Source organism: Arachis ipaensis, chromosome B01, assembly GCF_000816755.2.
Source record: "Arachis ipaensis cultivar K30076 chromosome B01, Araip1.1, whole genome shotgun sequence".
NCBI classification, from domain to species: domain Eukaryota; kingdom Viridiplantae; phylum Streptophyta; class Magnoliopsida; order Fabales; family Fabaceae; genus Arachis; species Arachis ipaensis.
Genome location: NC_029785.2, coordinates 135,159,243 through 135,171,008, shown reverse-complemented (window position 1 = coordinate 135,171,008; position 11,766 = coordinate 135,159,243). Strand labels below are relative to the sequence as shown.

General features: G+C 42.7%; 1 protein-coding gene across 1 annotated transcript; it reads right to left on the bottom strand.

Annotated features, from left to right (window-relative positions):
• LOC107641377 (heat shock 70 kDa protein) lies at positions 9,295–11,640 on the bottom strand. Its single transcript, XM_016344875.2, has one exon. The coding sequence runs from the start codon at positions 11,427–11,429 to the stop codon at positions 9,468–9,470; it is 1,962 nt and encodes a 653-aa protein (XP_016200361.1). The 5' UTR covers positions 11,430–11,640; the 3' UTR covers positions 9,295–9,467.

Genomic DNA, 11,766 nt, shown 5'->3' with positions numbered 1-11,766 from the left:
AACCTCTGTAATATAAAACTCTTAACTATATACTAACTGATCTTGCCTGTGAAATAGGTCGGCCTCCACAATCTGCGACGGTCGAGCTATAACCTTGGAGACTGAGTGTCCAACAACTCGATTCCGAGCTTTTCCTTTTGCCACAGCGTGATGTAAACAATGAAGAGGAGGGGAGTGTACCTGCAAAGGCACTCCAAAGCTTAAGTCAGTATGTTGTCTTATTTTCAACTTAACCTAAAAGAAATACTTTACCTTCTTTTATATTATGAATTCTTCGTCGGTTATGTTCTCGGCAATAATCATCGGTTACCGAATTGATTTGTAACCGACTTTATTATGCCTGTTCGGATATCGGTTATGATAGGAGCATTAATCTGACCGAGTTATGGCTCATGAAAGGCCGAGCTTATAGCGGGTGACAGTTATAGTTTTTTAGTGACAACAGCTATAATGCCGAGCTATAGCTCGTGTTTAGATGGTGGCCATATCATAGCCTCCAAGCTTGACCTGAGGAGGGATTTTTAATGAAGCAGGTTGAGCTTTTGAATGAGTTATAATTCGGTCAGGTGTTTTATTTAAGTGAGCCCCCAATTCAACGTACTTCATTAAAAAAAAGAATGAGCCTTTTATTTAGGAGAGAGAAAGTGTCCTTGGAGCATTAAAGGCTTGTTAAATTCCCAAGGTAACTGCGTCGTTTGGTGTGATTGAGTTGGCAGTTACTTCTGGATGTGGTTAAGTTCAAATGTGTGGTAAGTTATCTCTGACTCTTGGTTTTTTGCTGCTTGGAAAACATAATGAGTAAAAGAGGTATGCATGCTATTTCTTTCGTCTTCTGCTTTGTCATCTGTGTCTTCTACCTTTCTGCTTTTCTGTTATGGTTCTCGAATGGGTTTAGAGAAGGAGAAAAAAGGGGAGATTGACTGGTCGTATGACTAGGTTAGTGACGATGTGAAGTCTCGTATTTCTTTATTTTGTGATGATGTTGCTATGAAGCAGATAGACGTGAAGAGAGTCGTCAGGGTTGGTTGTGGTGTTAAAGTGGAGTTGTTGCCATGTAGTAGTGAGGATAGGATTTACCATAGGGGACAGGGGTTTGAGTTTTTCTATATGCATAGTTGCGTGTTAGAGGAGTTGCGAGTGAGACTGCCTTTCACTATTTTTCAATGTCAGATTCTAAAACAACTTAACTGTGCTCCTTCACAAGTGCATCCTAATGGATGGGTGTTCCTTCGATGCTTTGAGATATTGATGGAATTTCTGGAGTTGGAGCCTTCTGTAGATTTATTTTTTTCTTTGTTCCAAGCTAAAGGGGTTTGGAAAGGGGGTGGGTAAATTTGAACAGTACTCCTGGGTTTGGTATTTTTAAACTGTACAAATCATCTTTCAAGGATTTCAAGGAGATGTATGTTAAAGTGAGGGGTGTGGAAACAGAATTTCCATTTTATATGGATGAGTTGTTAGCGGAGAGGTTCCCTTTATGGTGGTGCTCGGAACCGCAAAATATCCTCGGCGCCGAGGTTATTACTCCGAGGAATATCTGTATTATTGAGTTTTTAGTTGAACAAATTGATCGGAAAGAGTTGATTTCGATGTTTGAGTTGTTGAAGTGGGATGAGGATAGGAATTCTGTGGTAGAGTATATGGGTGAGTTTTGTTTTTGGTTTCTGTTGTTTTTATTGGTTAGTTATTTGCTGACATTCCGTTTTGTTTTCATGGAACTTGTAGGAGGTAAGTACCCTGGCGTTTCGGCTGCGTCGCTGAGGTCCCGGTTTAAGAGCAAGAACTTGGAAAAGGAAGTTTCTTCTACCAATCGTGAGAAGGTGGTAGTGGCTGGGGAAGTTAGTCAGCCTCCTCATGGTCGTCGGAAAGTGATCGTGAAAAAGAGGAAATCGGACGTGGTGGACTTATCTGACGAGTCTAGTGGGAAGGAACATGGTGTTCCCCTGGAGGAAATTGAGGCTTTTGTTGTAAATCAGAAAAGGCTTCATGAGATGTATGAGCAGAGTGGAGGTTTGTCTGTCTGGGGGAAGGAGTATCCTTACATGGCTGTGGCCGACGAATATTGTCAGTCCTCTGCCGATGTTTCTTTGGCAAATGAGGTTGGTGAGATGGCTGTTGGGCAGTACATGCAGGTAAGATGTTTCTTATATTGGTAGTTTGGTTTTTGCTTATTTCATATACCTTATGTAGTAGTTTTGATGTTTTTATAGGTGGTTGGTCTGAGGCTTGCTAGTTTAGGGCGAAGTCAAGAGCTGAGGCATAAGAAGATTGCAGGTGAGAAAGCAGAATGTGTTGTGTATAAAGAAGAGTTAATTAAGAGTAAGGGTATTGCTGCTGGGTTACAAAGTCGGCTGACTGAGACTGAGAAGCAATTGAAGGAAACAAAAGATAATTATGCCAAGGATGTGGAAGATTTGAAGAAAAAGGAAGCTGATCTGGCGAGTATGGAAACTCGGTTGATTGAGGTTACAGCTCAGCTAAAGGAGATGGAGAAAGGAAAGGTGATGAGATTTTGGATTCTTTTGTTGAAGGTTTCGAGAGGGCATGCTTACAAGTGAAGTTTTTTGTTCCTGATGCTGACCTGTCTGGAATGGATCCTGCGAAGATTGTTCGTGACGGGAAGCTAGTCGAAGATGATGGGGAGGCCGAGGATGAGGCCGAGAATGTTTAGTGGCTTTGCTGTTTGTTTTGTAAAAAACTCTAGTTAATAGTTCTTTTTGTTATTGGATATGTTATTAGACTTTGTTAAGGTTGTAAGCCTGTGATAATTGCTACTTTGTTGGGATATTGATCTTTTGTTTATTTGGTTGAATTGGTATTTAGAGAAGCATTTTGCTTATTTAATTGGAATTTTGTTCAGGATGTTATTCCTGTGTGTATGTTAGTATTGCCGAGTTATTTTGGATTTGATGATTGTTCGTCGTTGTAGACGAGTTTGTAGTTATGCTTTGATTTTGGAAAGCAAGAAAGTGATAGATGCGCATATGTCATGCATATTTGAATATGAAATGGATATGTTTTGATTTGGGAACCTTTGAATACAAAGGTGCAGGTAGGCTAGCCTCGTTAAAACCTCTCCAAGCAAAACCCTCTAGGGATAAAATCTTGGCAGTAGGAAAAAGAGTACAAGCCTGTCCCTGACTTTTTAACTATAGAATTTCTTTAGGGAGGATACATTCCAAGTGTTGGGTAGGGGTGTACCATTTACAGTTTCTAGCTTATATACTCCGTTGCCGAGGACCTGTGTGACTCGATATGGGCCCTCCCAGTTTGCGGCTAGCTTGTCATGTGATGGTGGCCGTTGGGCGACTTCTGTCTTTTGAATGACCAAGTATCCTTTGTCGAATATTCGGCTTTTGACCAATTTATTGTGGCGCCGAGATAATTTTTGCTGGACTGCGCGTTGTCTTAACGTGGCAACATCTTGGACCTCTTCGATGGTGTCTAACTCGGTTCGCCGAGCTTTATCGTGTTCGCCGAGTTGTGTTCTAATTGAGTTGTGGGAGATTTCTAGTGGTATCATTGCTTCAGATCCATATACAAGTCTGAATGGTGTCTCCTTTGTTGATGACTGGGATGTTGTATTGTATCCCCATAGGACTTCAGGTATTAGGTCGGCCCATAGCCCTTTTGCGTCGTCCAACTTCTTTTTAAGTGCGTATGAAAAGTAGTCAATTCTGACTATAAGAAATTTTACCTGGCCCGGCGCCGTAGGGAACGGGCCGAGAATGTCTAATCCCCATTGGTTGAAAGGCCATGTGACATCGCTATGGTGCATATCTTCGGCTGGAATGTGGATGGTTGGGGCGTGCTTCTGGCAATTTATACAAGTTTGGACTTTGTTCTGACATTCTTGTTTTAGTGATGGCCAAAAGAAGCCGGCGCGGAGGATTTTCGATGTTAAGCTCCGAGCTCCTGTGTGTGTTCCGCAGATCCCCTCATGTGCTTCGGATAGTGCTATCTCGACCTCGAGTCTGCTGAGGCACTTGAGCAATGGGCAAGTGTATCCTCGTCTGTATAAGGCTCCGTTCAGTAATATGAAAAATGTGGCTTGTCTTCGGAACCTTTTGACATTCTCTATGGTTTCTGGGATGCGGAACGTTTGTAGATAATTTATGAAATCTGTTCGCCAATCTGTTTCCTGTGTAACACTTAGCACCTTTGTCAGATCAACACTTGGAGATGTTATAGTAAATTGATGTAATGTGGAGATCTCGGATTGGGTGCTGCCGAGCTTGGATAAAATATCGGCTCTTTGGTTTTGTTCTCTTGGTATGTGTTGTATTTCAAATTCTTTAAATTGTGAAATTAAATCTTTTACTAACAGCAAATATTTAGATAGAAGAGGGTCTCTTACTTGAAATAAGTCGTTTACCTGTTGAACAACTAACAGGGAGTCACAGTATACCTTAATCGTGGGTATATGGAGATCCAAACAAAGTCGGAGTCCTGCGACCAGGGCTTCATACTCTGATTGATTATTGCTGGCCTTAAAAGATAAATGTAAGGAATGCTCAAGGATGGAACCATCATCGACTTCCAGTCGGATTCCGGCACCACATCCTTCTTTGTTGGATGAGCCATCTATGTACAAGGTCCATTGTTTTGTGTGGTCGTCTTCGGTTGGTATTGTAAGTTCGGCGATAAAGTCGGCGAGGAATTGTGATTTGATTGGCCCTCTGGACTGATATCTGATGTCGAACTCGGATAATTCGATTGACCACTTTATAAGCCTTCCTGCAATGTCGGGCTTATGTAGCACTTGTCGTAGTGGGTGATCTGTCTTGATATTGATGACATGACTTTGGAAATAAGGTCGGAGTCTGCGTGCGGAGAAGACTAATGCCAGGGCCAGCTTCTCTATCCTCGGATAATTAAGCTCGGCGTGCTGGAGTGTTTTGCTGACGAAGTATACTGGATGCTAAATTTTGTTTCTTTCTGTTACAAGAGCAGAGCTTATCGCCCAATCAGTAACTGACAAGTATAGGAATAAATCTTCCCCCTGGAGGGGTTTTTGTAGAATCGGCGGTTGTGAGAGAGTTGTTTTTAGTGTGTTAAAAGCTTGTTCACAATCGTCGGTCCATTGAAATTTGTTTTTCTTTTTGATTGTTTGGAAAAATGGATTAGATTTGAAGCTAAACAAGGTACAAATATGGATAGTGCGACAAGCCTTCCTGTGAGGCGTTGAACTTCTTTTATAGTCTTTGGGCTTGTCATCTCCAAAACTGCTCGGCATTTGTCGGGGTTTGCCTCAATGCCCCTGTGTGTCAATAAAAACCCTAAGAATTTACCACCTTGTACTCCAAAGGCGCATTTTTCTGGGTTTAGGCGCATGTTGTAGTGGCGTATCTGGCCGAATATCTCTGTTAAATCATCAATGTGGTTGCTGCCGACCTTTGTTTTGGCGACCATATCATCTACATAGACTTCGATGTTTCTGCCGATTTGTTTGGTGAAAACTTTATCCATAAGACGCTGGTAAGTTGCTCCTGCATTCTTTAGTCCAAAAGGCATAACCTTATAACAGTAGTTGCCAAAGTCAGTAATAAAAGCTGTTTTACATTGATCAGAGGGGTGCATAAGTATTTGGTTGTACCCTGAATAGGCATCCATGAAACTTAAAGTAGCGTAGCCAGAAGCGTTATCTACCAAAGAGTTTATGGATGGTAGAGGATAAGAATCCTTTGGGCATGCTTTGTTTAAGTCAGTAAAATCGACGCATATGCGCCACTTACCGTTTTGTTTCCTTACCATAACCACGTTTGCCAGCCAGGTGGTAAATCTGATTTCTTTGATGAACTCTGCGCTGATAAGTTTTTGTGTTTCTTCTAATGATGCTCTTCTTTTCTCTTCGCCGGGTTTTCTTTTCTTTTGTTGCACTGGTCTCACAGATGGGTTTATAGCTAATTTATGACTGATGATTTGTGGGTCTATGCCGGGCATATCGGAAGGTTTCCAGGCAAATAAGTCGGCTTGCTCTTGCAGGAAGGCGGTGAGGGCCTGGAGCTCCTCTTGTCCTATTGATTTACCTACAAAAGTGAATTTGTTAGGGTCATTGTTAAAATATATCTTTTGTAAGTCATCAGACGGAGTAGGTCGTTCTCGGAAGTCTGTTCTTGGATCTAGGTCGGCTAATGCCGAGCTTTTTTTTGTAAGATCGACGTTGTTAACTTGTTGCTTCGAATGAATTTGGAATTTCATGCCGACGTTGTAACAATGCCGAGCTTCTTTATGATCTCCGTGGATTGTGACAACGTGGTCGTCCTGCAAGGAAAACTTAACACACAGGTTACTGTAGATACAATGGCGCCGAACTTGTTTAAGAAAGGGCGGCCAAGGATAAGATTATATGGACTGAAGCAATCTACTACTAGATATTGAATATCACAAGTTTTTGAAAGAGAATGCTCACCCAGTGTTGTTTGTAACCACACTAATTCCATTATTGGAACTCGTTCGCCCAAGAATCCGACCAGATCTCCCCCTGTTGACTGGAGAATGTTGTTACTGAGCTTCATTTTTTGAAACGTCGAATAGAATAAGACGTCTGCGCTGCTTCTAGGATCTAGGAGTACTTTCTTGACCAGTAGGTCTCCCAACTGAAGAGTGATAACCAAGGGATCATCCAGGTTCTGTATGTTAGACTTAAAGTCAGCTTGTGTAAATGTGACTTGTGAGAGTTGTGTTGAATTCTCAACCTCGCCTTGCGGTCCTTCTAACGAACATATTGCTCGGAATGATCTTTTTCTTGCCGAGCTTGAGGATCCTCTACCGGCGTACCCTCCTGAAATATAATTGATTATTCCCCTTGATTTTTCGTAATTGTTTGGCGTTACCTTTTCTTTTCCTCGGTGTTGCTGTTCGGTTATGTCACTGTTTGTAGAGATCGTCGTGCGCTTTTGGATGTGACCTCCAATATACTTGTCAAGGTGACCTTGCCGAGCCAATCTCTCTAGGAGGTCTTTGGCGACCACACAATCGTCAGTGGTGTGACCGTGCTTTTGGTGGAATGCGCAATACTTGAATTTGTCTGCGTGTTTAGTATCTTGGTAGGTGCCAGCCTTTCTCGGGAGCTTGATCAATTTTGAATTTAGGATTTCCTTTATTATGTCCTCTCTCCTGGTGTTGAACTGCATATAAGAATCAAACCTAGGGGTTAGTTTAAAATTTTGCTTACTGCTCGGCGCCTTATGTTCGTCTCTGTAGATTGTTTTGTCCGACTTCTGAGCTTGTCTGAGTTCCTCGATATCGATTTGACCTTTAGCTTTTTCGCGGAACTCGGCAAGGGTCTTCGGTTTTGCTACCGCAATGGTTTCTTGGAACTTTCCTGGTCGGAGTCCACTTTTGATCGCGTGGAGATGGACCTCGGGGTGAAGGTCTGGTATGCTTATGGCAATCTTCGTAAAACGAGTCATGTACTCCTTCAAGCTCTCATTTTGTCCTTGCTTGATTGTATTAAGATAATCTGAGTCGTGCAAATAAATTGCAGATCCTGCGAAATGTTCCTCGAATAGCTTGGCCAATTGCTGAAAGCGCGAAACAGAACCTGCAGGCAAAGCACACAAGCAATCAAGTGCAGGACCGTCTAAATAATTTGAAAAATAATGGCATAAAACAATATCTGATGCACCGTTGACGATCATTATTGATCGGAACTTTTTGAGGAATTTCTTCGGGTCTCCGAGCCCATCATAAGGTGTGAGAGTTAGTGGCAGGGCGAATCTCTTTGGCAACTCGAAGTTCATCACTTCTTCTGTGAAGGGTCCTACAAGTTTGTCGGACTCTTCCTTTTCATCTTTGGGTTGAATTTCGTCAGCTCGGACAGTCTCCGAGACGTGAGAGGGCTGGAAATGATGCTCATTATCCTCTGGCTGTTGGTGATGAGTATCGTTATGTTCTATCCGAACATGGTTCAGTTCAGCAATTTGAGCAGCCATTATCTGATTTTCATCGGCCATTCGTTGGTTGGCTTGTTGTAGCTCGGTTACCATCCGCATAAGCTCGGACAAGGAAGGAGGTGGCACGTCAGCCATGGGTGTAAGTGAGGATGATGGGACCAAAAAAGAAAGAATCGATTTCTTCGAGCCCCACGGTGGGCGCCAATTGATCTTGCCTGTGAAATAGGTCGGCCTCCACAGTCTGCGACGGCCAAGCTATAACCTTGGAGACTGAGCGTCCAACAACTCGATTCCGAGCTTTTCCTTTTGCCACAGCGTGATGTAAACAATGAAGAAGAGGGGAGTGTACCTGCAAAGGCACTCCAAAACTTAAGTCAGTATGTTGTCTTATTTTCAACTTAACCTAAAAGAAATACTTTACCTTCTTTTATATTATGAATTCTTCGTCGGTTACGTTCTCGGCAATAATCATCGGTTACCGAATTGATTTGTAACCGACTTTATTATGCCTGTTCGGATATCGGTTATGATAGAAGCATTAATCTGACCGAATTATGGCTCATAAAAAACCGAGCTTATAGCGGACGACGGTTATAGTTTTTTAGTGACAATGGCTATAATGCCGAGCTATAGCTTGTGTTTAGATGGTGGTCATATCACTAACCTTTTGTATACCAATAGAGTGAACTAAGACTAACAACGTAAGTGTGGAAACTTGGCCAGAGTTGCGGCGTGGCGAAACGAAGATTCTGGTGCGGCGAGATAGAGGAAAAGGCGAGCACTTTGCAGGCTTCAAAAGCGAAGATTCTGGTGCGGCGAGATAGAGGAAAAGGCGAGCATTTTGCAGGCTTCAAAAGCGAATGAGCAGCCACAGCATAGAGAAGCTTCGTGATTGACAACGATAAATGGCAATAGAAAGGAAAACCACGCTGAAAATGATGAAATTATGATTTAGTTAAGGTAAAAGATGAAAATTAAAATAGGAATGGATAATAAATTGAAATACCTTTTTTTATGCTTATTGACTATTGAGTATGAGAGTACAGTCCGTTGTTCACATTTTGAGAGTATTGTTCACATTATTCACATTATTCATATCTCCGTTTGCAGAACTTCTAATTATATTATTTTGGTTTTCCTTTATCGGGGACTTTTCAGTTTTTTAAGTTAACAGAATAACAGTTTATCGTTCTGATAATCTTTTCGTTCTCCAGTTTGCAAGTAACATTAATTATAATTTCATTTACAAATCGTATCGCGAGCCTTAATCCTCGTTTCATGCTTACATGTTAAATCATCAGAGTTCTGCAAAAATCTTCGCCGGAAGTATTTCGAGTTTTTAACGAATTTAATTTTTGTAGCAGAGATCTTGTTTATCTAGCTCCATATCAGAAAAGAAAAGAAAAAAAAAATATTTTTCATTATTTATCAAACACATCACTGTTACACTACTAGATGCGAAACTTTAACCGAAAAAAAGGGGAGAAAAACAACTGAATAACGAGCTTTCAACATAACCGCTATGAGTTCTTAATCATATAACAAAGATAAAGTCAAGATGCTTCTTGTTTAGTCAACTTCTTCAATCTTGGGTCCAGCACCAGAATCAGATGAACCACCAGCAGGCATGTCATGAGCACCACCCATTGGAGCATCTTCACCACCACCACCACCACCACCCTGATACAACTTAGCAATGATGGGGTTACATATTCCTTCCAACTCCTTCTGCTTGTCCTCAAACTCATCCACCTCCGCCATCTGGTTCCCTTCCAACCACTCAATAGCATCCTCCACCGCCTTCTCAATCTTCCCCTTATCCTCAGCACTCAACTTCCCAGCAATCTTCTCGTCCCTTATCGTGTTCCTCATGTTGTAAGCGTAGTTCTCCAGAGAGTTCTTCGCCTCCACCTTCTTCTTCACTTCCTCATCCTCTGCCCTATACCTCTCTGCATCCTTAACCATCTTCTCTATCTCATCCTTGCTCAACCTTCCTTTATCGTTCGTGATCGTTATCTTGTTCTTCACCCCTGCCGTCTTATCCTCAGCTGAAACATTCAAGATCCCATTCGCATCGATATCAAAACACACATTGATCTGCGGAACTCCTCTCGGAGCCGGAGGGATTCCGGTCAGCTCGAATTTCCCGAGAAGATTGTTATCCTTCGTTCTCGCTCGTTCTCCTTCGTACACTTGGATTAGAACACCAGGCTGATTATCAGAGTAGGTTGAGAAAATCTGCTCCTTCTTCGTTGGAATAGTCGTGTTCCTCGGAATCAAAACCGTCATGACTCCGCCGGCGGTTTCAAGTCCAAGACTGAGCGGCGTGACATCGAGAAGCAGCAAGTCCTGAACCTTCTCGTCACCTTCACCGCTCAGAATTGCGGCTTGAACCGCAGCACCATAAGCAACAGCTTCATCAGGGTTGATACTCTTGCAAAGCTCTTTACCATTGAAGAAATCTTGAAGAAGCTGTTGAACTTTCGGAATCCTTGTAGATCCTCCAACAAGAACAACTTCATGAACCTGACTCTTATCGATCTTCGCATCACGAAGACACTTCTCCACCGGCTCCATGCACTTCCTGAACAGATCCATGTTCAATTCCTCAAACCTCGCTCTCGTGATCGTTGCATAGAAATCAATCCCTTCGTACAGAGAATCGATTTCAATCGTCGTTTGCGCAGTTGAAGAGAGCGTTCTCTTGGCTCTCTCACACGCAGTTCTCAACCTCCTCAAAGCCCTAGGGTTGCCGCTAATATCCTTCTTGTTCTTTCTTTTGAACTCCGCAACAAAATGATTCACCATTCTGTTATCAAAATCTTCGCCACCAAGATGAGTATCACCGGCAGTGGCTTTCACTTCGAAGATCCCTTCTTCAATTGTTAAGAGCGAAACATCGAAGGTTCCGCCACCGAGATCGAAGATGAGAACGTTCTGCTCGCCTTTTCTAGAAGCTTTCTTGTCCAAACCGTAAGCGATAGCAGCAGCGGTTGGCTCGTTGATGATCCGCAAAACATTCAATCCCGAAATTGCCCCTGCATCCTTCGTGGCCTGCCTCTGAGAGTCGTTGAAATAAGCAGGGACGGTTATAACCGCGTTCTTGATCGGATGGCCAAGAAACGCTTCCGCAACTTCCCTCATCTTGATCAGAACCATGGAAGATATCTCCTCCGCCGCGAAAGTTTTCTCTTCTCCTTTGTACGTCACAACGATCATTGGCTTGTCACCTGCGCCAGCAATGACCTTAAACGGCCACAGCTTCATGTCGTTTTGTACGGACGCATCGGAGAATCTGCGACCGATTAAGCGCTTTGCGTCGAAGACGGTGTTCTTAGGGTTCATGGCGACTTGATTCTTGGCAGCGTCGCCGATGAGACGCTCGGTGTCTGTGAAGGCAACGTATGAAGGGGTGGTTCTGTTGCCTTGGTCGTTGGGGATGATCTCAACGCGGTCGTTTTGCCACACCCCCACGCAGCTGTAGGTTGTGCCTAGGTCTATGCCTATGGCTTTTCCTTCCTTTGTAGCCATGTTCAACTATCAGTATATAGTATAAACCTCAACTTCAAATTTAAGGGAAAAAAAAAATAGAGCTGTCAGAAACAATGAAGCAAGTTTTTGGTTGCAGACTGGTTTCTATTTTTATTAACTGTAATGAGGGAGAAGGGGAAGGTGGTTTTTATAGTAGGAGTTTGAGGAAGAAATTCGAGAAAGTACGAGGTTATGAAATGGAAATATCAGAGGTGGGTAGAGGGTTCTCGAGCGTTTGATGGGGTTCCAGAATATTGCAGTCGGTGGAGAGGTGGGTAAGTTTTCTTTGATGGGGTTCTCGTTGACGTGGAAATTAATGTGAGTATTATTAAGTAAC

What these genes read in the sequence shown, in the direction of transcription:
- LOC107641377 (XM_016344875.2), bottom strand. Translation starts at nt 11,429, where the DNA reads ATGGCTACAAAGGAAGGAAAAGCCATAGGCATAGACCTAGGCACAACC.